At 50.1% G+C, this 27660-nt stretch overlaps 9 protein-coding genes across 9 annotated transcripts; 4 read left to right on the top strand and 5 right to left on the bottom strand.

Moving 5' to 3' along the window:
- The first annotated feature begins 130 nt into the window (after window positions 1–130).
- STEHIDRAFT_96741 (aryl-alcohol dehydrogenase) lies at window positions 131–2087 on the top strand. The gene is made up of 12 exons (XM_007303722.1): window positions 131–229; window positions 288–314; window positions 378–474; window positions 538–574; window positions 637–726; window positions 789–995; window positions 1046–1121; window positions 1186–1200; window positions 1272–1372; window positions 1431–1662; window positions 1725–1781; window positions 1841–2087. Exons 1-12 carry the CDS (start codon window positions 193–195, stop codon window positions 1921–1923), a joined length of 1059 nt encoding a protein of 352 aa, XP_007303784.1. The 5' UTR covers window positions 131–192; the 3' UTR covers window positions 1924–2087.
- Window positions 2088–3723: 1636 nt separating this feature from the next.
- Window positions 3724–5599, top strand: STEHIDRAFT_96739 (uncharacterized protein; the record flags this gene model as incomplete). The annotated part of the gene is made up of 7 exons (XM_007303721.1): window positions 3724–3871; window positions 3924–3990; window positions 4156–4345; window positions 4401–4554; window positions 4657–4932; window positions 5036–5219; window positions 5273–5599. 7 exons carry the CDS (start codon window positions 3724–3726, stop codon window positions 5388–5390), a joined length of 1137 nt encoding a protein of 378 aa, XP_007303783.1. The 3' UTR covers window positions 5391–5599.
- A 683-nt stretch (window positions 5600–6282) lies between these two features.
- STEHIDRAFT_121163 (Aldo/keto reductase) lies at window positions 6283–8277 on the top strand. Its single transcript, XM_007303720.1, has 13 exons — window positions 6283–6339; window positions 6406–6432; window positions 6504–6600; window positions 6674–6710; window positions 6769–6858; window positions 6928–7096; window positions 7149–7186; window positions 7241–7316; window positions 7374–7388; window positions 7452–7552; window positions 7684–7918; window positions 7986–8042; window positions 8098–8277. The coding sequence occupies exons 1-13, from the start codon at window positions 6315–6317 to the stop codon at window positions 8181–8183; spliced, it is 1053 nt and encodes a 350-aa protein (XP_007303782.1). The 5' UTR covers window positions 6283–6314; the 3' UTR covers window positions 8184–8277.
- A 46-nt stretch (window positions 8278–8323) lies between these two features.
- STEHIDRAFT_121161 (uncharacterized protein) lies at window positions 8324–11104 on the bottom strand. The gene is made up of 7 exons (XM_007303719.1): window positions 10701–11104; window positions 10454–10527; window positions 9808–10090; window positions 9354–9732; window positions 9196–9262; window positions 8980–9132; window positions 8324–8901 (listed from the first exon to the last, which is right to left on the bottom strand). The coding sequence occupies exons 1-7, from the start codon at window positions 11093–11095 to the stop codon at window positions 8420–8422; spliced, it is 1833 nt and encodes a 610-aa protein (XP_007303781.1). The 5' UTR covers window positions 11096–11104; the 3' UTR covers window positions 8324–8419.
- A 230-nt stretch (window positions 11105–11334) lies between these two features.
- Window positions 11335–13658, bottom strand: STEHIDRAFT_139197 (oxidoreductase; the record flags this gene model as incomplete). Its single annotated transcript, XM_007303718.1, has 11 exons — window positions 11335–11767; window positions 11823–11879; window positions 11950–12023; window positions 12113–12297; window positions 12376–12542; window positions 12854–13034; window positions 13113–13202; window positions 13267–13303; window positions 13388–13484; window positions 13535–13561; window positions 13628–13658. The coding sequence occupies 11 exons, from the start codon at window positions 13656–13658 to the stop codon at window positions 11685–11687; spliced, it is 1029 nt and encodes a 342-aa protein (XP_007303780.1). The 3' UTR covers window positions 11335–11684.
- A 692-nt stretch (window positions 13659–14350) lies between these two features.
- Window positions 14351–16810, bottom strand: STEHIDRAFT_121158 (Aldo/keto reductase). The gene is made up of 13 exons (XM_007303717.1): window positions 16664–16810; window positions 16338–16605; window positions 16241–16267; window positions 16079–16175; window positions 15960–15996; window positions 15803–15892; window positions 15651–15727; window positions 15265–15586; window positions 15039–15196; window positions 14898–14971; window positions 14782–14838; window positions 14645–14718; window positions 14351–14562 (listed from the first exon to the last, which is right to left on the bottom strand). The coding sequence occupies exons 2-13, from the start codon at window positions 16372–16374 to the stop codon at window positions 14551–14553; spliced, it is 1062 nt and encodes a 353-aa protein (XP_007303779.1). The 5' UTR covers window positions 16375–16605; window positions 16664–16810; the 3' UTR covers window positions 14351–14550.
- A 183-nt stretch (window positions 16811–16993) lies between these two features.
- Window positions 16994–18967, bottom strand: STEHIDRAFT_121157 (Aldo/keto reductase). The gene is made up of 13 exons (XM_007303716.1): window positions 18882–18967; window positions 18794–18820; window positions 18635–18731; window positions 18539–18575; window positions 18375–18464; window positions 18090–18296; window positions 17960–18035; window positions 17895–17909; window positions 17733–17833; window positions 17510–17664; window positions 17381–17454; window positions 17271–17327; window positions 16994–17205 (listed from the first exon to the last, which is right to left on the bottom strand). The coding sequence occupies exons 1-13, from the start codon at window positions 18904–18906 to the stop codon at window positions 17120–17122; spliced, it is 1047 nt and encodes a 348-aa protein (XP_007303778.1). The 5' UTR covers window positions 18907–18967; the 3' UTR covers window positions 16994–17119.
- A 365-nt stretch (window positions 18968–19332) lies between these two features.
- Window positions 19333–20642, bottom strand: STEHIDRAFT_146899 (DnaJ-domain-containing protein). Its single transcript, XM_007303715.1, has 4 exons — window positions 20307–20642; window positions 20165–20179; window positions 19942–20045; window positions 19333–19851 (listed from the first exon to the last, which is right to left on the bottom strand). Exons 1-4 carry the CDS (start codon window positions 20484–20486, stop codon window positions 19428–19430), a joined length of 723 nt encoding a protein of 240 aa, XP_007303777.1. The 5' UTR covers window positions 20487–20642; the 3' UTR covers window positions 19333–19427.
- A 2475-nt stretch (window positions 20643–23117) lies between these two features.
- STEHIDRAFT_110744 (acetyl-CoA synthetase-like protein) lies at window positions 23118–27439 on the top strand (the record flags this gene model as incomplete). The annotated part of the gene is made up of 17 exons (XM_007303714.1): window positions 23118–23454; window positions 23524–23859; window positions 23964–24032; window positions 24098–24157; window positions 24214–24245; window positions 24305–24436; window positions 24499–24552; window positions 24593–24693; window positions 24762–24906; window positions 24974–25154; window positions 25228–25378; window positions 25444–25501; window positions 25562–26347; window positions 26414–26447; window positions 26502–26645; window positions 26702–26958; window positions 27032–27439. The coding sequence occupies 17 exons, from the start codon at window positions 23118–23120 to the stop codon at window positions 27437–27439; spliced, it is 3285 nt and encodes a 1094-aa protein (XP_007303776.1).
- Window positions 27440–27660: the final 221 nt, after the last annotated feature.

Here is a 27660-nt window from a genome sequence, read left to right as displayed (position 1 = left end):
TCTGGCATGATTGCCTGGGGTCCTCAGGGGATTGGGATATGGCCTGGGTGCCGTACTTAGTCATGAGAACAGGAATCCACACCATCCCGACCATGTTTATAAGGCAGCTTGTTCTGCTAACAGAGAGCACAGAATCTCACACTCCTCCGACACCTTCACACCCACCAAAACACCCTATCTGTCAGCTTGGTCATGTCTAAGCTCGAAGTCAACCGACGTGTTCCGTACGGTACGCCCATTCGCTTGATCCATTGTGACGCCTTGTGTTGATGTTTATCTCAATCCAGTGCGTCTGGGTAACTCTGGTCTGAAAGGTATGCAGTCAGCATCTTGTCTCTCGAAGAGGCGACTCTGCTGACAGGCCATCTTCATTTCAGTCTCCAAGCTCATCTTGGGATGCATGAGCTACGGGAATCCCTCTTGGGAAGCATGGGTTCTGAACGAGAAGGACTCGATTGAACAAATCAAGTTCGCGTACGTCTTCATCGTTAGATTTCTTCTGAAGCCCGCAAGTGAATATAAAGCTCTGAATCACAGCTACCAGAACGGTATCCAGACATTTGATACCGCCAACGTACGACATATTTCCTAGCGTCCCCATCCTGACATTTTTTCCTGATGCATATTGGTTTTCAGGTGTACTCAAACGGCGAAAGCGAGCGCATCCTTGGTAAGGCCATCAAGCAGCTCGGCTTGCCTCGTGAAGAGATTGTGGTCATGACCAAAGTGAACTAAATTAAACACCCTTGTCTATCTTCTATAAGACACTGATGATGCCATATTCTCAGGTCTACTTTGTCTCCGCCCGCACACCTACGGAACCGCTCATGCTTTCCATCCCCGAAGCTGAGAAGAACGGCTATGTCAATCAACGTGGTCTTAGCAGGAAGCATATCTTCGACAGCGTCAAAGCCAGCTTGAAGAGGCTCGATCTCGAATACATCGACGTACTCCAGTGCCACCGGTTCGACGTTGATACCCCAATCGAGGAGACTGTTCGTGTCTGCACCTCCCGTGTCTGGGTTTGTACTCACGGTTAAGTTAGATGCAAGCTTTGCACGATGTCGTCCAAGCTGGATATGTCCGCTACGTTGGGATGAGCTCGTGTCATGCGTGGCAATGTACGCCCTTCTTTCATAAAGTAATAATATTGTGTCCACGGCTCATCGTTCTTCTCTGCCGCAGTCCACGCTATGCAAAGTCAGGCATCTTCAGTTTTCCGCACTTATCACTGTTAGGCCAAATGCTAATCCACTTTATTTGGCTCATAGACTACGCGATCAACAATAAATTGACACCCTTCATCTCCATGCAGAATCACTATAACATGCTCTACCGCGAGGAAGAGCGCGAGATGATGCCCACTCTCAAGGTGATTGGGCTCTTCATGCTCCTTGTTTCCTTCTTCCACTAATGGCAGCGTTGTTTAGCACTTCGGAGTGGGGTCGATCCCCTGGAGCCCTCTTGCCAGAGGAGCTGTCTGTCGCCCCGTTTCTCAAATCAAGACCACGGAAAGGGCTAGTACGGACATGATGCCGGCCGGTGTGTATATTGGGGCGAGTGCGGCCGGTCCAGTCATCGTTGGCCGCATTGAAGAGCTCGCGAAGAAGCATGGTGCGAGCATGGCACAAATCGGTTTAGCTTGGGTAATGGCAAAGCCTGGTACGCCTCCAATTCCTAATCAACCACATGAACTCTCTGCTAAAGAGCCATGTATATTTTAGGGGTAACGGCGCCTATCATCGGTACCACGTCGATGGAGAAGCTCAAGGATAACCTGGGTACGTTGGCATATATCTTGGATTACTTGAAATTCGGCTCGAACTGACTTACTACGAAGGTGCACTCGATGTCAAGTTGAGCGAGGAGGACATAAAATATTTGGACGAACCTTACGTACCTCTTCCAGTCATTGGGCACTGATAGGCGGAATGCCCTGCTGGCCGTGACGAGACTCTGCTTCTTATACTATCGACATTGACCGGCCTTGTACATCTGTATCTTCGTTACGTCGGTTCACATATGGAGGATATCTTTTCAAGCGAGCATGCTCAGTCAAAACGTCACGCAGCACATGGCCATGACAATGATACTATTCTGAGTCCTGTCCAAGTCTGTTTTGTTACTGTAGCTGTGAGGTGACCTGACATGGGCATATATAATGACAGCGCTCGCAACCTGCAAGTGCCACGTTACTAACGTCGGACGTTGATATTCCGGAAATCGCCGGTATGTACAGCGGTTCTCACACCCGTGGAAGTCTATCAGAGGCTTCCTGTCGGTATCAAACTTTGACCACGACGACAACATCTTTGGCGACGAATCTGCGCACGGCTGTGATACTTATATGTTACCGTGTTCTCACATTACATTGTCTAGGGTCGAAAGCTAGCATTGCCACTCACGTCGATCTGTATGTTTTGCTCTAAGCGGCGGTCCTGGCGTCAACACAGAATTCCCGTTGTAAAAAGGATATTTACTCCACTATCTTCAATGATGTATTCTTTTGCTTTCCGTTCTCGATGTCGCCGTCACCTGCACTTATCCGTTCAGTATTCGGCTTCTATAAGGCGCGCAGCCACTACCATGCATAGCGTCCGAAAATCCTCGTGGAGCTTCCATCGTCCAACGCGCGACCCAATCTTCGACAAAGATTTCCCGGAGTTATGGCATTTCCTTCCCGCCGCATCATGTTATCATAGTCTTGAACGACCGTGTTGATAAAACGCCGCTCAACGAACAGTATGACCCGAGGGGATAGTCATCAGCATGGACTGCATCTGAACCGCTCAGTGCTCACAATTTCGGTGTCACAACTTTGATATACAGAAATGACATGCTAGCAATCGAGGGAAATTCACTGATGGAACTCGCCCACTGGTCTGCAAAGGTGAGGCCAGGGTCTTCACATGCCATAGCTAACTTTCTTTCTTTTTTTTTCCTCCGCCGCGGATGTTTCTGTCTCAGATGCGGATGTTTCGTTCTCACCCACACCCCACCCAATCAATGAGGGACTAGGCATCGCGGACTCAGATGACGGCTTGTCTCGCCTCTTTAACCGCTCTGGCACGCCAGATAGTGTGGAATTTTCGTATAGTCGAAAGGAAGCACGACCAGCCCTGTCATCTGCCGCTGTCCACATTCCCCCTTCGTCGTCGGTCCTCCGCTCTCTGACCGAGGTTGGATTTACGCCTCATCCCCAGTTAGTCTCCACAAGTCCTTGTCAACGCCCAGACAGCCCAGACAGTTTGACGCCGCAGGAATGATATTCTTTTCGTGCGTCTATCTCTCATACTTAATATCAGCGGTTTTGCGCCCACTTCCCCTCCCCTACAATCCCAGTTTCATTCTACAACGTCTTGCCATTCTCATAAGCTTTGCAGAACATATATGCCTCGTTTCCGGCGTGCCACTTCTATCTGCTGGGTCTACGTCCCCATTCTCGCTCTTGCTGGCCTTTGGATTGGGCTACACGTCTCCGGCACGGACATTACCGACATACAGAACATTAACCTCTTTCACAATCTTGGTGTCGACGCCTCCACGCCGAAGAACGTCTTTGCTTCGTGGGGGGAGCACTTGGGGATCGGTTCTGGCTGGAGACCAGAGGTGGAAGACCGTTATGCGTCGAGACCTCACCTTCCTTCGATTGTGCCACTAGAGAATGGGGATGAAGATCTGGCGTCAGATGAGTCGGCTGCTTCGGGTGTCAATACAGATGTCATGCTCGAGGAGACAAGGTTGAAACTCAGTGATACTGTATTTCCCGAGCTGGACAAGAGTGATTCGTGGAGTAACGAGAACAACAAGGCGATCAGGGATTTGTTCAGGTGCATAGAGTCGGGGAACTGTGTCGAGAACCAAGAAAAAGGTGTGCCTTGCTTCTCCTTTCTGTAAAGAATCATACCGACGGCCGCCCACAGTCGTGATCCTAGGCTCGTTTCACTTCCGCGGCGCACTCACCGGATGGGTTGGTGGTGAAGACATTTGGTAAGTCCTCATCTCAGGGACTGTTCGCTGTCTTGGTATTATATTGACTCCTGTATGTGTGATCATCGACAGGTCTCGATCTACGGCAAGAAAACAATGCCTCTCTGACTTCCTGTTTCGTCGAATAACTGATACTTGACGGATGTAGATTACGGCCCTCCACAGCCTGAACTATACGCTGTTATATTCGCTCAACAACGACCGTGCCGTCCAGCTGTACCAGATGTTCCCGGCATTGGTGGTGGCTGTTCTATTCGAATCATCCGACGTTGTGGTTTGCTATCGCGATAACGAAAACTGCCTCCAGTCCGAACGAAATCCACATGGGATACCAATTTATAAGCTCTTCAGCTGGGTACGCTATCCTCGTATAGTCCATATCTTGGTCATCCCAACTAACACCTAAACAGCATTTCTGGTCCCAACCTGCTCATCCCTTGGGTAGTCAATGGACGTGGCAACCCGAGCCTTATGCTATTGAGGGCTATTTCCCGGACGTCACCTATGTCGGTTACAGTGTTGAACCCTCCTGCTCTAAGCAGCCTTTCATTCCCCACGAAGGGCGTGCAATAGCCTTCCCGTCCTTGCCCGCTCTCGATCCCTCCCAGTTGTCTGGTTCAGGAGACGCCATCTCCCCTCCCATTCCTCCTCAGCGTACGGGGAAAGGCCAAGCCTATCTCTTGGCGAAGCATCTTTATTACTTCACCGATGAAATCGCGCACGGTTGGTCCTCCACAGTATGGAAGCGAGTAAAGGAGGAGACAGGAATTGAGCTCATCATCGGCTCGAGAGGGGACGACGACTACGAACAACCCGAAGGCCTGACAAACCTTGGATTTATGCCTCAAGAGCGTTTCCTAAATGAGGTGGCGAAGAGCCGAGTGCTTATCGGTGTAGGGCAACCGTACACAAGCCCAACGCCTTACGAAGCTCTGTGCCTTGGTACGTTACATTTTGTCGCTTTAAGCCCGTTGGGCCTTCTCTTCTCGGTCGAAGATGCTAGATTCTGACGGGCTCTACTTTGTTCTGATGTCTGGATGTTCAGGCGTGCCATTCATCAATCCTATTTTACAGTGGGATCCGGAAAACCCTCTAGATAAATCACGTTGGGACTCGCAGCACGTCATCCTTCGATATCTCGATCCTCCATACGTGTACAACGTTCAGAAGGACGACGAACAGGGACTTATTGACGCCATTAACGCCGCCTACGAAAATCCAATCGACAGGTTTGTTCCGCCTTTCTAGAAGCTGTATGCATATCGTTGACGCTATTGTTTAGTTTTGTCCTAGATAGGATGAGGATCCCCTCTATTGCCGAACGCCTGGAGGAGCTTTTGGGCAGAGACTGGGAAGAGTTGGCAAAGAACGTGCCCCTGAATCCGATGGACGGGTGGTAAGATTGATGGTTCTATGGCGTTTGATGATTCTACGGCGTGGAATTGCATTGGACATCATCATCCAGTGCTCGACATTCATGACTGTGACGAGTGATTCGGCGGACTACTGCATACATTATAGACCTATTGTTCATCGTTTTCTGCGTGGGATTCCCTGGTCGATCCCGCAACTTGGTTTGTGCGATGCATTGTATATTGTTCATCCAAAGGATTTAATTTATCACACATTAAGTCTATGGCATGACTCCAGTATGAGTATCGACACGCCTCTACTGCTAGAAAGTATTGCCTTGTACTCATCCATATAAGGACTCATTTCGCGCCACATTGTGTTACAATCGTGTGGCGGTGACGAATCATCATTGTACTGATCGCGATCGAACCTGCTTACCAATTCATCGGAATCCCTCCTCCTGGCATTCCCAATAAGGGATCCACTCCTTGTTCACTTAACACTCGACCAATCAGAATCACCACTCATAAACATCCACATGAGCCCAGTGTGGCTGGAGGTGGCACTCTCCTTCTTTCACCGACCGAGACCGTGTCTAGCGATGGTGAGGTGGGTCGCATCGGAGTCGGAGGTGTCGTCATAAGGATTGCCGGTTGGTTTGGAGAAACTTGCGGCTCGCGCAGACTCCTCTGTCCTTGCCCTCAACACCGTGTTTACTTCCTGTTTGACTTTAGGTGTCGGATAAGTACTCCGAAGCCATGTACGGTGGGTCACCCAGTAAACCACCTTCCGATGCCATTACTCATCGTTCCGGTTCGTACGGATGTTCGACTCGGTGAAATTTGCTTAGAAATCCCCACGATGGTCCCCTTATAAATTAGACGATAGCAATTTCCTGAAGGCCAGTTCCCACTGGTCTCCTAACTCGAGGATTCATTTGCAGTACTACACCCAATCTGAACACTTAAAGCATGGCCACTCGTCGCGTCCCCTACGGTAAGTTACGGCCGTTTTACTGTATTCTATAGCACCCAGTTGATAGAAACTTTTTGGCGGACATAGTTCGTGTGGGTAATTCTGGTCTGAAAGGTAAGTTGCGTCAGGCCACCTAAAAGTCACTGCCACTTTTGTCGCTCACCCTTATTCTCGCTTGAATACAGTGTCTCGACTCATCCTTGGGTGCTTGAGCTACGGCTCGCCCAAGTACCAGAATTGGATTCTGGAAGAGGAAGAGGCTATCAAGCAGATCAAGTTTGCGTATGTATCTTGACGCTATCTCCTTTGTCTACACTGTTGTGAAGGACACGTTACTTATACCGGATTCGTATAGATACGATGCTGGTATTCAGACGTTCGATACTTCCAACGTGAGTAGGGTCACGAACGTTGCACCGACGCTCACAGAGCTAAATGACTGGTTCTCAGGTCTATTCAAATGGACTCAGCGAGATCGTCTTGGGCAAGGCCATCAAGACACTTAGTCTCCCCCGCGAAGAAATCGTGATAATGACAAAGGTTAGACCATTATTTCCCATCTACCCATGTGTTCTCAATCCCCAATACTAAATGAGGTGGCACTCCTAGTTATTCTTCCCTGTTCACCGCGAGGTCGGCGGGCAGTTTCAGGGCAATTTGGTCCAAGCTGACCGCGAGGGCTACGTCAATCAATGGGGCCTGAGTAGAAAGAATATTTTCGCGAGCGTGAAGGCTAGCTTAGAACGTCTCGGTGTCGACTATATCGATATATACCAATGTTCGTTTGGCCTCTCTTTCCCATTTATGTTGCTTATCCACCGGCATACTAGGTCATCGCTTCGATCCCAACACACCCATAGAGGAGACGGTGAATGATTCTGTCCACAATCACAACGTCCTTGCCTCCTGACTGATTCTCTAGATGCAAGCCCTGCACGACGTCGTCAAAGCGGGCCATGTGCGCTACATCGGCATGAGCTCTTGTTATGCCTGGCAGTGTGAGCATTGATATCCTTATAATGCGTTACCATCTTGTAACCGTGGTCACGCTACAGTCCATATGATGCAGAGTAAGCACCTGTTTACTTTTGGTCGTCGACAGTTTTTATTCATGCTTGACATTAATCTCGCAGACTACGCCATAACCCACAACCTTACACCATTCATCTCCATGCAGAACCACTACAACATCCTTTACCGCGAAGAAGAACGTGAGATGATGCCAACACTCAAGGTACGTGCAACGCCACCCTCCGCACTACCCACCACCGCAGACGCCACCATCATCACCTCCTTTCCTCCCTTTCCGCAAATAGTCTGACTCACTTGCCATCAACGTGCGCCCACCAACACACCTCCATCTAGCACTTTGGCGTCGGTTCCCTTCCTTGGAGTCCCCTCGCTCGCGGTGCCGCCGCCCGTCCATACAAAGACCAACAACGTACTGCTCGTGCTGACGCCGACTTCTTCATGTCGCCTGATCTGTATCTGAGTGAATGGTCTGGCGGTAAGGCGATCGTGGACAGGGTCGAGGAAATAGCGAAGAAGAAAGGCGTGACAATGGCTCAGGTGTCGCTTGCATGGGTTCTTGCGCAAGACGGTGAGTTTCACCTCTCTGTATATGGACGTTGCTGATCAATGGTCGCTGTGCGTGTTGCCGGATGCAGCTGTGAGCGCGCCCATTGTTGGCGCCACATCTACGGAGAGGCTGCTGGATGTGATAGGTAAGCTGGCCTCTATCCCTTCTTGTGAAGGTTAACCTTGACCACTATTTCGCAGGTGCTCTCGACGTGAAGCTTTCCGATGAGGAAATACGTTATTTGAAGGAAGCATACCGTCCACTGCCAATAATCGGGCATGTCTAGGCTCCTATGTCCCAGTACAATGGAGGGCGCTTGTACCAAATTGTGCCCATGGAGGTCACACGGACAGCGAATAGACAGTTTTTGTGCCTGATATAAATGCAAGGAAAGATATCAATGTACATGTTCATATTATATGGCGCTAGTATGCGATGCTAGAGATTATACAATGAGAGAGGGGGATAGCATGGATTGGACGCAATGCAGGCTATGTGGCGAACATGTAGAATCACGAGTATTCAGAAAGGATGATGAATCAACTGCCCAATTTTCCCGACAGGCTTCCTCGGCAACCCCTGCGCATCCTTCTCTTTCTCCTTCTCATGTTCGATTTTAACTTTCTGTTTCTCTTTCTCCTTACTGCTCTCACCCCCATTCCCATGTTTCGCACTCTTCCCTCCAACACTCAAATTCGGACTCCCCTCCACACTCCCGTTTCCACCGCCAGTCGAAGAATTGACACTCTTTCCTTTACCGCCCGTCGCGCTCGCAAGACTGGCGATCGTCGCTGAACTCGACTTTCGCGAGCTGCGCGGCGGAGCGGGCGTGTACTCCGTGGCACGCATGCGCGTGGCTTGCGACATGCCGCGGACAAAGTCCCAGACGGCTCCGATGCAGAGATCGAGCACGGTGTGTGCGTCGACCTTGAGGCCTGTGAGGCGGTTGACCTTTTCAGGGAGGATGAGGAAGATGTCCGAGAAAGAGGGATGAGTAGCACCGGCTATTTTGTTATAGACCAAGCAGAAGATCGCGAGACAGATGAGTTGACGGTATATTGGAAGGGAATAGGAGAACTTACGAATCGTGAACACAGAAGACATCGGCTTGACGCTGTGCTCGATAGTATCTTTCATCTGCGAGTTCCAGATAGCATATTCCTTCCCGACACTGAATTCTTCGGAGTTCACGCAGAGAAGGGGATGAGGAAGGGTGCCTGTCCAGGGCTCACAACCTAAAGGCCGCATTAATTAGTCTATGAGCTCAGACCCGAGGCATCAGGAAGAGGACGGCGTACGTTGGACTGCAGGATCCATCGCAACAATGGCTTTAAAGGGGATCTCGTTCCGCGACGACATCTCCATCTGTTCAAATTCGAGAATCGTCAGCAAATGTGTTTGCGGCCCCGCTATTACACCAAGCACGACAGGAGCAATTCATTCACGCCCAACTCACCGCGACCGCACCACCCAATGAATGGCCCGCCATAACCGGCTCATCCGCATCCACATTTCCTTCCCAAAGTCTCCAGTCCATATTTTCCGGCGCCCTCAAACCCAATAACATCAAATTCGTCGTATCACAGACTGTCTGCTGTGCCGCTACCCTTGCAGCCATATCTGTCTGCGGATGTCCCTCCTTCGCTGATCCTGACGCGGGGTCCTTGGCTTCGGCCTCGATGGCTGCAGTGAGCTCTTCCTCGGAGAGTGGGGAATTAGACGACGTGAGTGATCGTATTGCTTTGATTGTTTCTTCAACTTCGGCGCAACGGAGCTTGATTTGTTCATGTCGCACCGTTGTATCGTCTGCTGGTTGTGGGTCCAAATCAGGCCACCTTATATGAGAACGCCACGCAAAGCCGTCAGCGACTGACACGGGCAGCCAAATCGAAGAGAATGGTGATACTTACTCCAAATCTGTCCATTCTAACCAATGCAACATCCGCTCCTCGCCGTCCTCGCTCGTAATCTTCGAACTGGGACTCGTTCCGTCTCTATGTTCCAGGGCAGCCACGATGTAACCTCTGCTGGCCATCTCGCCACAGAAGGCGGAGTACATTAAACGAGAGCAACCAACACCGTGGCTGAAGATCATGACGGGCCACTTGCCCAGTTTCTTCGGTGGCGTCAGTAAGGGGGCATTAGCTTGGGCGGGGAAGGTTGTTCCCCAGACGGTTGCGGCAGCCAAGGGGTCTGGAAGACGAGGAAAAGAAGAGTTAGTTTCCGTTCGACAGGTGGATGAAATAGGAAGACAAAGACGTTATATTTGACAGGTATTAAATTTCTATTTGGGTATGATTTGCGCCACATGCGACGAGCAATGTGTTCTGCAGTGTCTGAGCACGGGATGGGCTTCAACGATGGACCCCCTAAGTACCAGTGTAAAAATCAAGCTGATAGGCAGCTTTATGCACACAAAATGTGTGGAACTGCATTGAGGGTGTGACGAGATGGAGCACCCGGTCCACACTGCACGGTAGCGCGTTGGTGATACTAGGGTCTCAAGCACAGAGAACCCGCTTCACGATGAACTGAGGTAAATGAGCAATAACTTACAGGATATCATCCGGTACCAAATATTAGGTGTTCGATGGGCCATCTTAAGAAAGCCGTCTATGGTTTGCTTCAGACTGAGTCGAGAAGTAAGCGTCGAGAAGAACAACAAGGTAATCCAGAAGCGTGTGTTTTGGCATTCGTTACGAAGAAACAGCACAGAGCGACTGGATCGACATGTGCGATACCACGGAGACTCCTCACTCCGCAGGCGCGATCGAGGACGAAGGAGAGCAAATGGAAGACATACCTCGGAAACCAGACTACAGGATTCGGTTTCTTCGGCTGTTCAATGGGGTAAAATAGCGTAAACAACACGCTGTCCATGGCGAGGCCAGCAGCAGCGTCCGGCATGCTTTTATGTTTGAAGTTTCCAAATGTCTGACGGGCGGTGGGTACCTCGACATCGCAGACACCCACGGCGTACTCGCCAGAATATTGTGGTAGAGTTCGAGAAAGAAGGGAGCCAAATGGTGATTTTCTGGGTTTCGTCTGGATTAGAGGTACCTCTGGACCGTCGCTCTGTTCAATGGTATGTGTTGCGGTGTGTGGTGTGGTTTCTTCGCTGTCGGCGTATGGAGTGTTGGAAGAGTGCATAATCTTGTGGCCTGTTGGTGCTGGCGGTAGATGGGGAGAGTTGGGCATCGTGGATGACGGCGACGAAGGTGTTGACGGTTGTGGACAAGTACCGTGGGTGTTTGCAGCAGCGGAGGCATCTTCGACGCCCTGGTGTTATATTTGGCTGTGGAGGAGGAGGGCAGGTGACGTCATGTTTTGAGCTCAACTTGGCACTCGAACCACGCGCCAAACAATCGGCTCCGGCGGCTTGGTATTTTTGGTACGCCACCCTGCGCCACACAACACACCCTCTGCTTTCTGCTCGTTGGTCTTCTACGAATTCACCCAATCGATGTATGTACAACCCGACCATCCCAAGTGGACGTCTTCAAATTGGAAAGCGTAAAGGCGGAAACTCGAACCAACCTCGACTTGGACTCGACCATGAGAGCCGTTTCCCAACTTCAGTCCACAGATTCATGAGATGCTATTTCCAGCAGATGATTCACGAGCTCTCAGGAGCTGCGCAGTAAACAAATGAGCTAACAAACTTCTGGCGTACAAGCACTGTATGCTGAGTGCGGCGTTAATCGGCCACACTATGACGAAAGACCCAAACTGACGACGATGGTAAGACTCATTGCACTTCCTTCGTACAAGCGAAAAGAGTCTCCCTTCAGTGGCCAGTAACCGGCAATGCGCTATAGCCTTCTTCGAGATACTTCATTTCATCCACTCTGAGCTCAATTTCCAAGGCACCTGCAATTTGAACGTGGTTCAGTTAACCATCTAGGAGAAAAAAGCAGACACTTACCTATGTTATCCTCCAGTTTCTCAAGCGATGTGGTTCCGATGATGGGAGCAGATACCGCTGACCAGGTACATTCAGTACGTTATATATCACAGGTAATAGGATGAGTTATCGCGAGAGAACTGCTCACCATCTTTAGCTATGACCCACGCCAGAGCTATCTGCGCCATCGTCTTACCGCGCTTCCTGGCAAGCTCCTGAACACTACACATTCGATGTACATTCGGAGTGAGTATGATCACCGGCACAGCCCACACCTGAAGAACCACGGCATACTAAGTGAATAAACTTACCGATCGACGATTACCTTCCCACCAGAACCCTCCCCAAAGTAAGTTTTGAAATAAAGAGACGCAGACTCCATCTCTCCCCTCTTAGAACCCGTATCGTTGCCTTCACTCTTGCCTTCGGGTTGGTAAGGACGGGTCACTGCACCACGGGCGAGTGGGCTGTATGGGATGGAGCCTACGCCGAAATGCTGTCGACACACAGACGAGTAGAGGGTGTGTGTTTGCTCTCTGTCGGTGCATAGAAGTGGGTAGATTGCATGACTAACCTTGATGGTAGGCATCATCTCTCGCTCTTCTTCGCGATAGAGGAGGTTGTACTGGTTCTGCATCGAGATGAAGGGAGTGAAGTTATTTTCGATCGCGTAGTCTGTGACGTCGAGCACTGTATCAGCATTTACCACTTCATATAATGAAAGGCCATACTCTGCATTAACTGGACTACATATCCAAGTGATCAGCATCGCATGCAGGAAACGAAGTGAGTTGATAGAAGACGTACACTGCCAGGCATAGCACGCGCTCATGCCTATATACCGGACATAGCCAGCTTGCACAACATCGTGCAGAGCTTCCATCTGAAATAAACATATAATAAGTACCCCGCATCTGTCGAGCTGTGAAGCTTCAAGTTGATCTCACCGTCTCTGAGATGGGCGTCTCCGAGTCAAATCGATGACCTGTCAATACCGTCAGTCCATGGTACCCTCTACTAACGCCAATGGCTGAGCTATGACAGCAACTCACATTGCAACACGTCGATGTACTCCACCCCCAATCTCTCCAGACTCGCCTTCACGCTGTCGAATATATGTTTCCTGCTCAACCCGCGCTGATTGACGTATCCCTCTTTCTCCGCTTGAGCAGGGTTGAAAAGTACGCGCACCATCTCGGCTTGATCAGGCGTCCGGGCTACGGTGAGGCCAACCTATTGACACGACGAAATTCTGAGTTCCCCGGCTTGACGGTTTGGAAGAGAAAGTGGGGTGTTGAGCATAACGCTGACCTTGGTCATTATGACGATCTCTTCGCGGGGAAGGTCAAGCTGCTTGATGGCTTTTCCGAGGATGATCTCGCTCTCGCCAGCGGAATATACCTAGGTATGGGCACAAGGAGAATTCAGTCTACACTGATGGATAGAAGCATGAAACAAGACGCACGTTAGCGGTGTCGAACGTCTGGATACCCGCATCATAACTAAGGATTATGCGTAAGCTCTAGGTCGACGCAGTAAACTGAAGAAGGGGAGTAAGCATGGTCAAAGATGTTGGAGATACGTACGCATACTTGATATGCTTGACAGCTTCTTCTTCATCCAGAACCCAAGGCATCCATTTTGAAGATCCGTAGCTCATGCAGCCCAAAATGATCTTGGATACTACATAATGTTGATAGATTGATATGGGTTCCCGAAGGGTGGGTACGCACCTTTGAGCCCAGAGTTGCCTAGACGGACTAGGTAAATGGACGTTGAGTATGATTAGCATAGGACAGAGAGTCGACAAAGTTGCAAACACGAACCGTATGTCACGCGACGGGTCGGAGCGGTCATTGCGGAAGCTCGAGATGTCTCTGTCGCGACTATCTCGAGGAGTGGAGGAAAGTGAAGCACCGTGCTGAAAGGAACCAGAGGTGTTTTAACCGAATGTCCCAGCGCCCAGTGTTCATCGCTGAAGGTGGGTCCGGATATCTGAATCAGTTACACTGTGCCGTATAAGATCCACCTCAGCCTCCGTAGCGCTCTGAAAGCACTTGCTCACTGAACGCGGTTTCGAACTCGTGTGATTTGAGTTGACTACTGTGTCATTTTACATTGCATTCGGTAGCGCGACAGGGCAGAACCTAACGCCCGAAAAGCCCGGTCAGAAAATTTTGGAGACAGCGCTCGCAAGATCCCATCAGTCGACAGAGAGAGTAAGCCCTGAGCGAAGATTCTTGGGTGGGAGTTATCTAGGCAACATACGGATCGCCATGGAGTTTCACCATCGCCTGGCAGGTTCAAGCGAGATGGCCTGAGAAAGTGTAAGTTGAGAAGCAGGACAGCACTAGCGGTCCTACAATGAGATGAGCCTGCCATTTGCTGGAATCGAAAAGATAGACGCTATTGGGACAGAGCAGGAAACTCAGAGAGCGGAGGAGCGGGCAGAGTCGGATGAAAGCGCGCGAATCTCAGGTGGCACCCGTGTGGCGCAATTGCAACGACTGTCTTTCGATTCTGTCTTCTGTTTTGGTAGCGAGCCTGATGGAACACTGGGCGAACTTGGTTGATGAGACACCATATACATGTACAAGTGACGAATCACCAACTTCAGATAGCTTTTTTACATGATAAGAACACAGTTTTGGGCTCACAAGCACATCTTCATCGTACAGCTCGAAAAAAATACACCCACACAATCGTTCCGTCCATATCCCAGAACATTTGGATTTCGGCAACAAATTCTTCACATGTGACCCTTCAATAGTACAAAGCGACCTCGTTAGCGTACTGAAACATTCAAGTTATAGACGCGGAGTGAGCAAAGTAAGTATACCAACCTTGACGGCGACAGGAGCGTAGGGTTCATCTAAGTATTTGATATCCTCTGGGCTGAGCTTCACATCGAAAGCACCTGAATGGGGTTTGAGAAGAGTCAGGGAGGCATTGGAGATGACAATTGAGGACAGATACCGACCAATGTTGTCCTTCAGCTTTTCGAGGGAGGTAGTACCAATAATAGGTGCCGTCACCCCTACGTTGGCCAAAACAAGTAAGCTATCGATTTCGCCTGTAACAGTGAGAAAGACGTACCGTCCTTTGCCATCACCCAAGCTAAAGAGATCTGGGCCATGCTGGCACCGTGCTTCTTTGCAAGCTCTTCGATGCTGTGGCACGACACAGTTCTGTCAAGCACGCAACAAAATGCTTGTAAAAGCAGAACTTGATGCTTACCGGTCGACAATAGCCTCACTGCCTGGACCATCTGCGATGTATCCTTCAGGGTTCATCCTGTCGTTATCCGCACGGACGGTCTTCTCGGTGCCCTTACGAGGTCGAGTGACAGCCCCGCGAGCGAGGGGGCTCCATGGAATGGAGCCGACGCCGAAATGCTGACGGAAGGGGTGCATGATCAGTTAGGGTGCGGAGTGCAGAGAGTGCAAGTACGATTGAGCTTTACCTTTAACGAAGGCATCATCTCCCGTTCCTCCTCACGGTAAAGAATGTTGTAATGGTTCTGCATCGAGATAAAGGGCGTCAAGTTGTGGGTGATCGCATAGTTCTGCATCGCGTTGAACTGATACGCATAGCAAGAGCTCATTCCGATGTAGCGGACGTAGCCCGCTTTGACAACATCGTGCAAAGCTTGCATAGTTTCCTCGATTGGGGTCCAGTAATCGAAGCGATGACACTGGAGGACGTCGATATAGTCGAGATCGAGTCTCTTCAAACTAGCCTTGACGCTATCAAAGATATGCTTCCTACTGAGGCCGGCTTGGTTTCTACATAAGAAGCTGACGCTCAGTGGACCCATTCCAACCGGAGAAAAGTTGTGTAAGTACTAACACATAGCCCTTCGTTTCGGCTTCGGGAACAGTGTAGATAAAGCCTTCTCCTTGCGTGCGGGTTACAGTGAAATAGACCTGAAGTCATCAATAGATGTTTCAGCCCTGCAAGAAGGAAACACTCCTATAGGGAAAAATGGGGACATGGCTTACCTTTGTCATGACCACAATTTCCTCTCTCGGAAGCTCAAGCTGCTTGATCGCCTTGCCTAAGATAACTTCGCTTTCACCGTTTGAGTAGGCCTGGCAGTGATGTGTGAGGAATTCAATTTATGATTGAGCTTGACTCCACGAACGAGTCAGAACATACGTTGGCGGTGTCGAATGTCTGGATGCCATTTTCGTAGCTTCAGGCCACCAAATGAAAAGAGATCGTCAGTGCCCGCCCTCCAATACTAAACTGAATTGTGACCAGTAGCTGGTACTCACGCGAACTTGATGTGTTCAATAGACTCCTTCTCGTCCAAAACCCATTTCTGCCACTCAGGGGTTCCGTAGCTCATGCATCCCAAGATGATTTTCGAGACTATATAAACACAATGGAAACTTTCATCAAATTGATTTATCACTGATAGCGTTGATAGCGCGCACCTTTGAGGCCAGAATTACCCAGACGGACTAGGTTGCAATATGTGATCAATGCAAGGCCGCCGCCGAAGAACAAGTATGCGAGAAGTGTTGTACAAACCATATGGAACGCGACGGTTGACTTGAAGCTTGGACATTGTGGCAGGTATCGACAAAGTAGACTACAGTGTGAAGAAGGCGAGGGAAGCTTGGGTCGAGTCGCTTTTTATATGTTGCAGACGCGGGGTTCCGAGCTGTGGCTAGGGCTGGCTAGGGATATCGATGTGGATGACGGACCGCGCGTGGGTGCAAGTTGGGGGCATGACGCGTCTACTTGTATCGAACTCGGCATTGTAGACAGTACTCCCATAGGAATCTTCTTCACGGTTCTGCGGAGGAGATCTCTCAGCTAAAACGGCGAAAAAGGGGATACTGTAGTCAACGCACGAAGGTCCACTGTTCCACTATATGATGCTACCCCTTTCACATCGTTTGGCTCTAGTAACCCATCATAATATCTGCCTCACTCACGGGAAGGGTCTTCAACGCAGTCGTTAAGAGACGGCAACTATCCAACGGCTAGACCTGTGTTACAATGAAAGTGAACAGTCAAACAAGGGCTCGGTGGACGCGTCACGAACCGAGCGGTTAGCGGACAGGGGCTACTCAGGGCCACATCACTTCTACAAACAGACGCCACACAGAAACTCCCCACTTGCCTGAATTTGTTGACCGTTTGTTGATCGTTTGTTCTACGCGGCCCTATTGTCACCTACTACCGTATACGGTCACATCATTGACGACCCTATCTACTCAAACGTACACATTCATGAAGATCGCATGGCTGATAATGCAAATACATTGAATCGAGTCGCTTATCATGCAGAGCCACCATCCTTCCAACTAGACATGACCTATCAAGGGCGTCGGCTTATACGGCTCCTCCATATATTTGATGTCCTCTTCAGAAAGTTTGACGTTCACCGCACCTGATGGGCCAGAGAGGAAGCATGTCAACACACAATTTGTGTTTATCAAGGAAAGTAATACGTACCAAGCAGATCCTCCAATTTTTCAAGCGAAGTTGTACCGATGATGGGCGCAGAGACGGCTATGTACGCACCGATTAGCACTGTCCAGTAGACGGAGAGTTGGAATGTATACCGTCTTTCGCCATGGTCCAAGCCAGTGCCACCTGCGCCATTGTGGCGTCATGCTTCTTCGCCACTTCCTCAATCCTGCATGTCATAAACGTCAAACCCAAATTACCAGCTTTCGCAAGATTGGTCATACCTGCGAACAATATCTTTGCCGCCAGGGTTAGCGTTAAGGTAAGTATCAGGCTTCAAGAAGTCTCCAGTGGCCCTGGTTGTCTTTTCCGCATCCACCGGACGAGTGACAGCTCCTCTGGCGAGTGGACTCCACGGAATGGAACCGACTCCAAAATGCTAGGCGTTACAGAGAGGACTAGTAAGCCCGAAATCGAAGACTAGCTGAGATGAGGTAGGAAACGTACCTTGAGGGTAGGCATCATTTCACGTTCTTCCTCACGGTAGACGAGATTGTAATGGTTCTGCATCGCAATGAAGGGGGTGAGGTTGTGGCTGATGGCGTAGTCTGTAGCAGACTGGTTTCAGTATGCGGAAAGGGGTGGTCGTATTTCTCATATGATACGCACTCTGCATCGCATGGACTTCGGTCGAGGTTAGCGGTATTCTAGTATGTTTAGAGTAGTGGACTTACACTGATAGGCATAGCATGAGCTCATGCCGATATAACGGACATAGCCCGCTTTCACGACATCATGTAGGGCTTGCATCTAGTGTACGACACTCAGCTTATTTCATCAAACACAAGCCTGCGATCGACACACCGTTTCTTCGATAGGGGTGTTATAGTCAAAACGGTGACACCAGTACAGATCGATGTATTCCAGATCGAGACGTTTCAGACTCGCTTTGACGCTGTCGAAAATATGCTTCCTGCTGAGACCATACTGGTTGACGTAGCCTGCAGCATCTGCCTCTGCTGCTACTCGAGATACCTTTTCTGATGGCGTAGCTCCGACCGCCACGAAGAGCTAAACAACACGTGTAGTCAGTTCAGCGCGAGAGAATATGAAGATAACAGGTGATGCAGAAGTCAACAAGAGATCCACCTTCGTCATCACGACAATCTCCTCGCGAGGGAGCTTGAGCTTCTTGATCGCTTTGCCCAGAATAACCTCGCTCAGTCCGTTCGAGTAGACCTGCAGGACAGTAGACAAGCCCGTCTCAGCAGGGATGGCCTTCGACCAGTTAGATATGACGAATCAAAACCCACGTTGGCGGTATCGAAGGACTGTATCCCAGCATCGTATCTTTTGCAGAATATCAGCATCTAGTGGTACACCTTGTTGATTATTCCAAGAGGACATACGCCGCCTTGATGTGTTTGATTGCTTCCTCCTCTTCCAGGACCCAAGGGGACCACTCGGGCGAGCCATAGCTCATGCAACCTAAGACGATCTTGGACACTACGGTCGTGTGCCATTTCAGTGAGCGTGGCATCACTGAGTCCTGAGAAAGCCGGGCAGACCTTTCAGACCCGAGTTACCCACTCGGACTGCAAAAGGAAGCGACTGTAAGTGTTTATGAGTTCGAGGAGATAAGTCGCGCCGACGTACCATACGGAATACGACGGGTGGCCATCACTGTGCGGATGTGGTGGTGTAGTGAACTGGGGCGATCTGAAGTCGGAGGTAAGCAAGAGATGGTGAACACTTCTGTATGTTCAAGTCGACGTCAGAGTCGTCTTATATACGGCGCTGATCTTGACCGGCACAGTCCGCCGACAAGAACCGGGACAGACCCGTATGACATCGATCGGGTTTGAGTATCAGTGCGTACCCAAGGCGTTCGAGTGGACACGAGTGCAAGGTAGTGACCGCTATGTGAACGGATCCTCAGGTGGATCGAAAGTGGGTCGCTATCCACCATAAATAATTGCTTCCTCGCACTATGTGGATATCTGACGAGTTACTACTAGTATATTTTCTACTTGCACAGTTGTGTCAGTGTAGATATCTCGATGCCTGCCTCCGAACCGCTATTTCCCTGTGGTATCAAGAAAGGGTAGTATATTCTAGTATACCCATACAAGGGATCAAGTACAACTCAGACTCACATCAGACTCATACATAGCACTCGCGCTGCCGCTCGAACCCCGGAAATCATGCATTGGCACTCCAACCTCCTCCGACCATCGAAACTAGGAGCACAATACCAGTGACCTGCATAACTCTCCATATTTGACTCGAATTTTGCACCCGGTCCTGGTCCGTCTGCTCTGGTCGTCCTCTCGTGAAGTTCTGATGCATGCCCGTTGCTCTCCGTACATGGGGAGACGAGAAGGGGTCCCGTCCTTGTTGCTGGGCAGGGTGCGCCCAGGGGCTGTGGGACTGGTATTGATATGGGTGCTGTTGTGCTTGGTGGCGGGTTTGTTGTCGACGAGTGTTTTCCCAGGCGTGAGTAGCACCGCGGTGGCGGTTGGCGTAGGACCAATGGGGGTGGCCGTATGGGCTTTCAGCAGAATGTGCCGTTCCTGCTCTTCGACTGTGAGGGCTGGGAGATACAAGGGTACGGTCGTACGCTCGCCTGAATTGTAGTGAGCAAGAATGCAAGGGGCGTTATTTACAGGATAACAGATAATAAATGACATGTACGCATTGACTCGGGTATACGCACCGATTTCTATCATCTGACAGGACAGCGTACGCCTCACTACATTTGTGAAACCGCTCTCTTGCAGCCGGATCCTTGTTCACGTCAGGATGAAATTGCTTGCTGAGCTGTAGCATCCGCACAATTCACGACAGCCCAGTCCAACAAAGTTGTGGCAGATAAGGAAGAGAGATCGTCTGAACCGATTAATGCTCCGTACACAGCCGACAATTGAGAGGGCGCGTACCTTGTAGAAGTTCGACTATTCGATCAACCGATGATAAAGGTGTTCCATTCCCAGGTCCAAGTAATACGGGGTTAATGAGAGAATATATAAACCACAGATGGTGAGCGCTGCTATACGCATAGGAATGACTTGAAGAGCGAACCTTGATCTGGCTCTTGGTAGCACCCTGTGGGACGGAGAGTGTTTCGTAGTGTGTCGACCTCGTCAAGGTCATAGAAAACTCTCTGCGTCCTGAGAAAGAAAACGGGTATGTTCGAGCATTATGGTGTTGACTAGACGATGGGCGTCCTGCGCAAATTGAAGAGGAGAGCCGTGTGCGCATGTCTAAGCTGAACGGAGAGAGACACTAGATAGATTTATCGAGAACAGCGAGTGATATATCTCTGAATATGTCTGTGCACAGTCAAAAACGAAAGCTAGTACTGCGAATGGAGATGAGTGCCGTGGAGGATACGTTGTGGACTTCAGTAGCTATCCGAGCCGAGCCATGGCAGAGCTTGGGGAAGCCGTGGGAAGCCTCGTCATAGCATGGCTTATCTGATAAGATTGCCGCCGGTGGGTGCCGCTCTCAAGCCACACCCAAGTTCAATAGCATCCTTCAAGTTCTCCTCAAGGGAGAAATGATGCATATTTTTCATAGATCCGAAGTACTGCTATACTCTCTACCCAACTCTCACAGTCGCTTATGTGCAAAACTTGATACACCTTGCTCACTGCAGCCTTCACGATTTTTTTAAAATCTTTAAGTTTCGATGAGGACGACGAACTGACTGGTCTTGCTATGTGCCAGTCAACCCGACATGATCGCATGCTCGACTTAGGTATTATGCAGGTCCTTTGCTCCATGCTGAACGCAGCTAATGCGTAAGAACTCGAGCTGTATACAGGCGACTGCATCACCTCCATACAACGATCTCTCGTCTGATTCAAGATGTCCGGTGTACTTAATCTGATCCCTCCTGTCTCCAGTCGACCTATTTTTCTCATTTTGATTGACCGTAGACGTACTTAATACTAACTCCAGGCTTCGACCTCGTCGGCGGTGAAAATAGGTGAAAATGAGATCGAGCTCCTGTCCGAGTATATTGACTCATTCCTCGCCTTCAGAGAGCATGCGCAAGTGAAGGAGCTCGGACGGTATGATCCTCCTGTCTTTAGTGCCGGAGAGATTGTTGGCGACGATTGGAGTGTCCGTTGGATGAGTACACGATTCCGTCGTAATAAAGCACTAAATTGTCCACGTTCGAGATATAGAGGGTATTCCTCGTCATTCTGAGCTTGTGTTCCCGCTATGGATCGGAGATAATGCTGCAATCTTTGGAGTATCAACATATGAAGCATCGGGTCTTGTGGTAACCGACCGTTCCAAGATTCCGAAGAAGACTCGCACTCCTCAAGTGCCTTCTTCCATTACCGTTTTCCCGTTGCTAGTCGCAAAAGTCGGCCTTCCTTCTTGTTCTTATCCGAAAGCCGAGCATACATCATCAGCGTAGAACGGTCATCGGAGCAAAGTAGAAAGGTCGCGACAACGAAGACATGACGCGCATACATATGAATGAGGAATTTATAAACAGTTGGGTTGAGAGAACAGGCCCATTGACTTTGGTACTCATGCTCGCCACCGTGAGTATTACGCCGAAGCACATGAATGAAGAATTTACATACTGTTAAATTGACGAAATAGGGCCATTAAGTATTGGTACTCATGTTTGCCGCCGTGAGTATTACGCCGAAGCTGAAACATGGGAAGGTTCACGCCTTCTGAACAAGCAGGCAAAAAGGAGCCGGAAGGCTCGAGAGTCAACCGGAGTAGTGTAACCGTGAAATCGCAGGACCTGAACCGACTGTGAAAGTGAGATCGCCGTCAGTAGGCTGTTATGGTTTGTGACGTACTCGGAGAACCTTTCGTCCCGACAATACTACTCACAAGCATTGTCCCATTGGACACTACCAGGGGTGTATGCGCAAAAAGCTACTTCGCCGCACTTTGTGTATACTAATCCTAGCGATTCTTCGGTGGGAGTGTGTCGCTCGGTCTGGTCTATAAACGCGCAAAGTTTAAGCGGTTCGAGGGAAAGCTGACGCAGACACTAAGTCGAGGCGGTCGCGGCCGTGTCGCGATTCCTGCCAGCAGATACATATCTACAAGGAGATGACCGTAGACAGTTGGAAGGATCACTGAGGGTCGACTGAAGATGAAAGAACCCCGAGAATCGACCGATTACTTCCAGGCGCAAGGGATGAGCAATGAGCGCTGGCTCGAGGTAGTTCGAGGAGGATTCATGCGAGGTACTAAAGAATCATGAAGGACTCGACGGTTCCCCACGACGCTCGTTGAGTGGTCCCGATCACTGTTCGCGGATTGGCAAGAACTGAACGGGAGCTTCAGATATCAGGTGAGCCTCGCGCAAACAGAAGTTTAGGGTGTCGAATTCCGTGTCACGATTTACCGTGCAAAACGCAGAAAGGAAAGGTATATCGGTCCAAAGAGGAAGGCAGAATGGCGGACTCGGCACGGCAAATCCCGGATCGCGGAGATGCCTTTCAAACTTACGCAAACAGGTATGTCTAAGTACCTGACGATCCCCGTGGCCTAGTCAGGCAAGATAGGCTAATTGCAGACGTGAGTTTTTTTTTGTTCGACCCGGACCGTATCGTCTCTGATGCGCAGCTGTAATTCTTACACAAAAGACACGAAGAAGCACTGAAACACCCATGACTTTCGGGCCAGTGCACCTACGTTTGCCCGACTCTGGGCGAGTAAGTACCTTCTCGCTCGCATCGTGTTGCATAAACCCCGTTTACGATCGGGAATTGAAAGTTCAGCGATATTCATATGCCCCTTCGTCACCGGATACCGGAATATTGACTACGGAGGACTGACGTCTACACAATGTGTATCGCTATATAATCCACCAATACTTCCGTCAGATCCCTCACAACAGTCGATAACATGTCCTCCACTCTGAATGGCCTCGAGTTTCCTACCTCTTTCCCTGCTCCCCAAGGGAAAAACAGCCTCACCTTTCACCCTCCACCTGTCGATGGGACGCGTTCGGTCCCTGAACTCTTTCAGTACAATGCCGAGCACAGTCCCGAGCATCCTCTCTTTGTTTTTGCTGACGGGCCTGATGATACGAGGACGATTAAATACTCTGAAGCATGGCGTATGATACAGCGCGCATCGAAGATCGTCCATGGGAATGTGACGAATTACCAGGAGTGTCGTTCTCTCCCGGTCGGCGCAGATTCCAAGACTTCGCGCACTGTTGGCATTCTTGCTAACGCTGGTGAGTATTTTTATCGTTGAGCGTACGCGGCGCGTCAATTCAGAAACTGTGTTTTTCTTCCGTTTCCAGATTACATTAGCTATTTCTGCACGATTCTGGCAATAATGCGTCTTGGACTCACTCCCTTCCCACTCTCGATTCGCAACTCTCCTATCGCTATCGCCCACTTGATCAAGAAGACACAGATCCAGCAGCTCTTCGTCTCTCCTGACCCTGCTATGCAGAGGCTCTGCAAAGATTCCCTCGCGATTCTGAAGCAGGACGGCATCGATATTGAGGTCATGCCCATGATTCAGTTCGATGCTATCTCGGACGAGAGCGCGCAGGCAGCAGAGCTCGACAAGGTGGACCTACCGGTACCCAAGGTCGACATGAATACCTTAGCGATCATCTTACATAGCTCCGGTGAGTACCTTCAGCCCTGGTGTTTCACACTCACTCTGTCTCTCTTCACCATACAGTAGTACCCGAAAAAGCGCGAGTCATGGATATCTAACATCATTTGATAGGCACGACTTCTTTCCCCAAGCCGATCTCTGTCACCCATCCATCGTTTCTTCAATGGACTCTTCTGCCACGTAAGTCTGTTCCTTTCGTTGTACTATCAGCATAACGTTGACGAGAGTCTTTTCATACGATCCAGTTTATGGTGAGACCGACCTTTGCGGGTCTATAATGGCTGTACATACGTGTCCGATGTTTCGTACGTCTTTCCGGTTAATCTTTGTGACTATAGTTGTTTACTCTTTCTGTATGTAGACATGATGGGCGTGGCCACCATTACGCTCTGCGTAAGAACTTCACAACATCACAATTCACCTAGCTTCTGACCGTCTTACAATCTTTGTAGGTCGTGCCGGGCTTGGTTATGGGTTGCTTCAAGCCATCGTCCCCGCCCACTCTTCCGACTCCAGATGTCTACCTGTCCAACATTATTCAGACGAAGAGCGAAATTGTGTTCTGCGTTCCGTCCTTCATTGAGGTAAATAATTGTATGAATATTCCCCTAAGCCATACTCACACTTCGCACCCGCGAACTTTCAGGCTTGGGCTAAGGATCTCACTAAACTTTCCTCCATGAAGTCTCTCAAATCGATCGTGAGCATTGTTCTAAATTCCTACGCGAACCGATATTAAGCTTGGTCATCCTATTAAGGCTTTTGCTGGCGCACCCATAACAAAGTCTGTCGGGGACCAGATTGCAGGGATGGGCATCAAGCTGTACCCTTTCTATGGCCTGTGCGTTCATCTCCTGCTCACCCCTAGTGACATGTATTGACCCCTTTCCCTTCCTCCACGTCCTATAGTACGGAGTGCTGCAGCATTTGTCGACTTTTCCCGTCTTCCATACCCACTGTCGATACCTGGGAGTGGTTCGAGTTTTCGCCACATATAGAGTACGAGCTTATACCTCAAGAGGACAGGGACGATATCTTTGAGATTTGTGTGTTGGTATGTGTTTTCGTCATGCTCTTTGGTAATATCTCGCTCGGATTCTCAACCTTTGATGCCAATGCAGAGTACGCCTCGCAACGCAACATGCGCCGTCAATGCCACCTCAAAGGAGGGAAGACCGATGTACAGGACTTTCGACCTTCTGCAGAGGCATCCCAAGTACCCTAACAAATGGCGGGTTCACGGCCGGGCTGATGACCAGATCATGTTGGCGACTGGCGAGAAGACTAATCCAGGGCCATTGGGTATGTATATCTATCAATCCATGTAGGACGAGTTGGATTCAAATTCTAACGGATTCGTATTTGTTGTCTGCAGAGGCGATTTTGGTCCAGGACCCTCATGTCTCTCACGCAATCATGTTTGGGCGGGGGCAAATCCAGAACGGCGTCTTAGTGGATCCCAAGAAGGAGTTCGCGTTCGACCCGACCGACGAGGCTAAGCTCATCGACTTCCGTGATAAAATCTGGTGAGTCGGAGTGAGGTGGTCGTAAAAGTATATGCGAGCTCAACTCTAACATCCTCATTTCTCAGGCCGTCCGTCGAGAAGATGAACGAATTTGCCCCGGCGCATTCGAGGCTTTTCAAAGAGGTCAGCTTGGTATATCGGCAACTGACGTTATGCGATTGCTAAACATAAGTTTTGCTGTAGATGATCATCGTCTCATCGCCATCGAAACCATTCGAGCTGACCTCGAAGGGAACACCTCGAAGGCACGCCATCATCAACAATTACAACCCGGAAATCCAGGCTCTATATGCTGCTGTCAGAGACTTCTCTCAGGCCGATATTCCTGCGCCCCAGAAGTGGGACGAGTCTTCTGTACAGGACTTTATCAGGGAGGTCGTGCATAAAGTCATGGAAATCAACCTTTCAGACGACACCGACTTCTTCCAGCAAGGGTGCGATAGCTTACAGACAACTTACATTCGCAACGCTATCAATCATGCCATCCGCCAGGCTCCAGGCTCCGAACGCATTCGTCTCCCCAACAACTTCGTCTATGCCAATCCCACCATCTCTTCCCTCGCCTCCTTCATTCTCTCCCTGTTCTCCTCTGACGGCCAAGGCAGTGGAGACAAGAGCGAGCGCGATGCCAAGGCTATGGAGGCTATGGTCAAGAAGTACAGCGTCGCTTTTTCTGTGCATACGGCCCGTGGCGCTGCCGGTGCGGAGAGTCTGGAAGAGGTCGTTTTTGTCTCTGGGACGTCAGGCCGTTTGGGTGCGCATTTGTTGGCACAACTGCTCGCGAGGTCGAGCGTGAAGAGGGTGTATGCGGCCAATAGACCGGCGAATGAGGACATCAGAGAGAGACAGAGGAAGACGTTTGAGAGTTGGGGTTTGGACACGGGCTTGTTGGGGAGTGGAAGAGTCGTCTTAGTCGAGGCTGATTTTGCGAAGGCTGACCTTGGGATTGGGGACGCCTTGTACAACGAGGTTTGTCTTCGTCACGCTTTCTTTCCGTTGTTGCTTCGCAGTCTAATAACATCAATATTTTGATAGATCCGTGATTCCGTGACGAGCATCATTCACAATGGTAAGTCTCTGGTTGTCCTCCACCGCTGCCTCGCGTTCTGAAATCGCATCGTAGCTTGGCGTGTCGACTTCAATGTGGCCGTGTCCTCTTTTGAGCCCTTGGTGGCAGGCATGCGCAACTTGATCGACCTATCGCTCGCGTCTCCTCGTCCCTCGCCCCCTCCCATCCTCTTCACCAGCTCCATCTCGGTCATTTCGAGTACGTTTTTTCGTCCTTTTCCCACTTTACGAGTCACTCATTTTGAGCTTTCTCAGGGTATCCAACATACCCGATCCCCGAGGAGCCCATCACCGAGACCAAGATTGCTACCATGTCAGGCTACAGTGAGAGCAAATGGGTTAGCGAAACTCTGCTTCTGCGTGCGCGTCAGCAGAGGGGCTTGTGCACCAACGTCGTCCGTGTCGGGCAGCTATGTGGCGATCTGAAGACCGGAGGATGGAACAAGCAGGAATGGGTCCCTGTGATGCTCCGTGGTTCTCAGGTCCTTGGAGCTGTCCCCCAGCGTGTCGAGGTATGTTTATATCTCTCAAACTCATCCACTTGTATTTCGACCACCAATTGATCACCTCCGTGGCCTTCAATAGAGCGTCTCGTTCATCGCCGTTGACACCGCAGCGTCCACCATACTCGACATGCTCGGCTCCTCCGAACCTGTCCTCCATCTCGTCCACCCTTACCCCGTCCCCTGGACCGTCATCTCCGAAACTGCTTCCAAGGTTCTTAACGTTCCCATCATCCCCTACAACGAATGGCTCTCTCGCCTCCAAGACGCTGCACGAAGCGCCCTGAACGACTCAGACGCACCAAAGCACAACCCTGCGCTAAAGCTGCTCGATTTCTACGAGAAGGATCTGCCGGAAGAGAGCCCGTTCGATGTTGGGACGGCCAAGGCTGTGAAGGTGTCGAGAAGCTTAAGAGAGGCAAAGCAGATGAATGGCGGGGATGTGGAGAGGTGGATCGCTTACTGGAGGAAGGTCGGGTTGTTGCAATGAGGGCTCGATCGGGTTCACCCCGGTTTCGTCCTCTAAATATCTTACGGAACGAGTCTCAATTACGATTGGCCACTTATACCCAACGCCGGTTTCTGCTCTGTTTTCTCTCACAATAATTCATTGTACTTACGCGACATGTATCGTCGCTGGATAATTTGATAAGAATGTTACACTGCTTCCCTTCACAGAATGCCCGAGTCTGTAGATCGCAAGTGCTGCGA

Source organism: Stereum hirsutum (assembly GCF_000264905.1).
Source record: "Stereum hirsutum FP-91666 SS1 unplaced genomic scaffold STEHIscaffold_6, whole genome shotgun sequence".
NCBI classification, from domain to species: Eukaryota; Fungi; Basidiomycota; class Agaricomycetes; order Russulales; family Stereaceae; genus Stereum; species Stereum hirsutum.
This window is presented reverse-complemented; position numbering and strand designations above follow the sequence as displayed.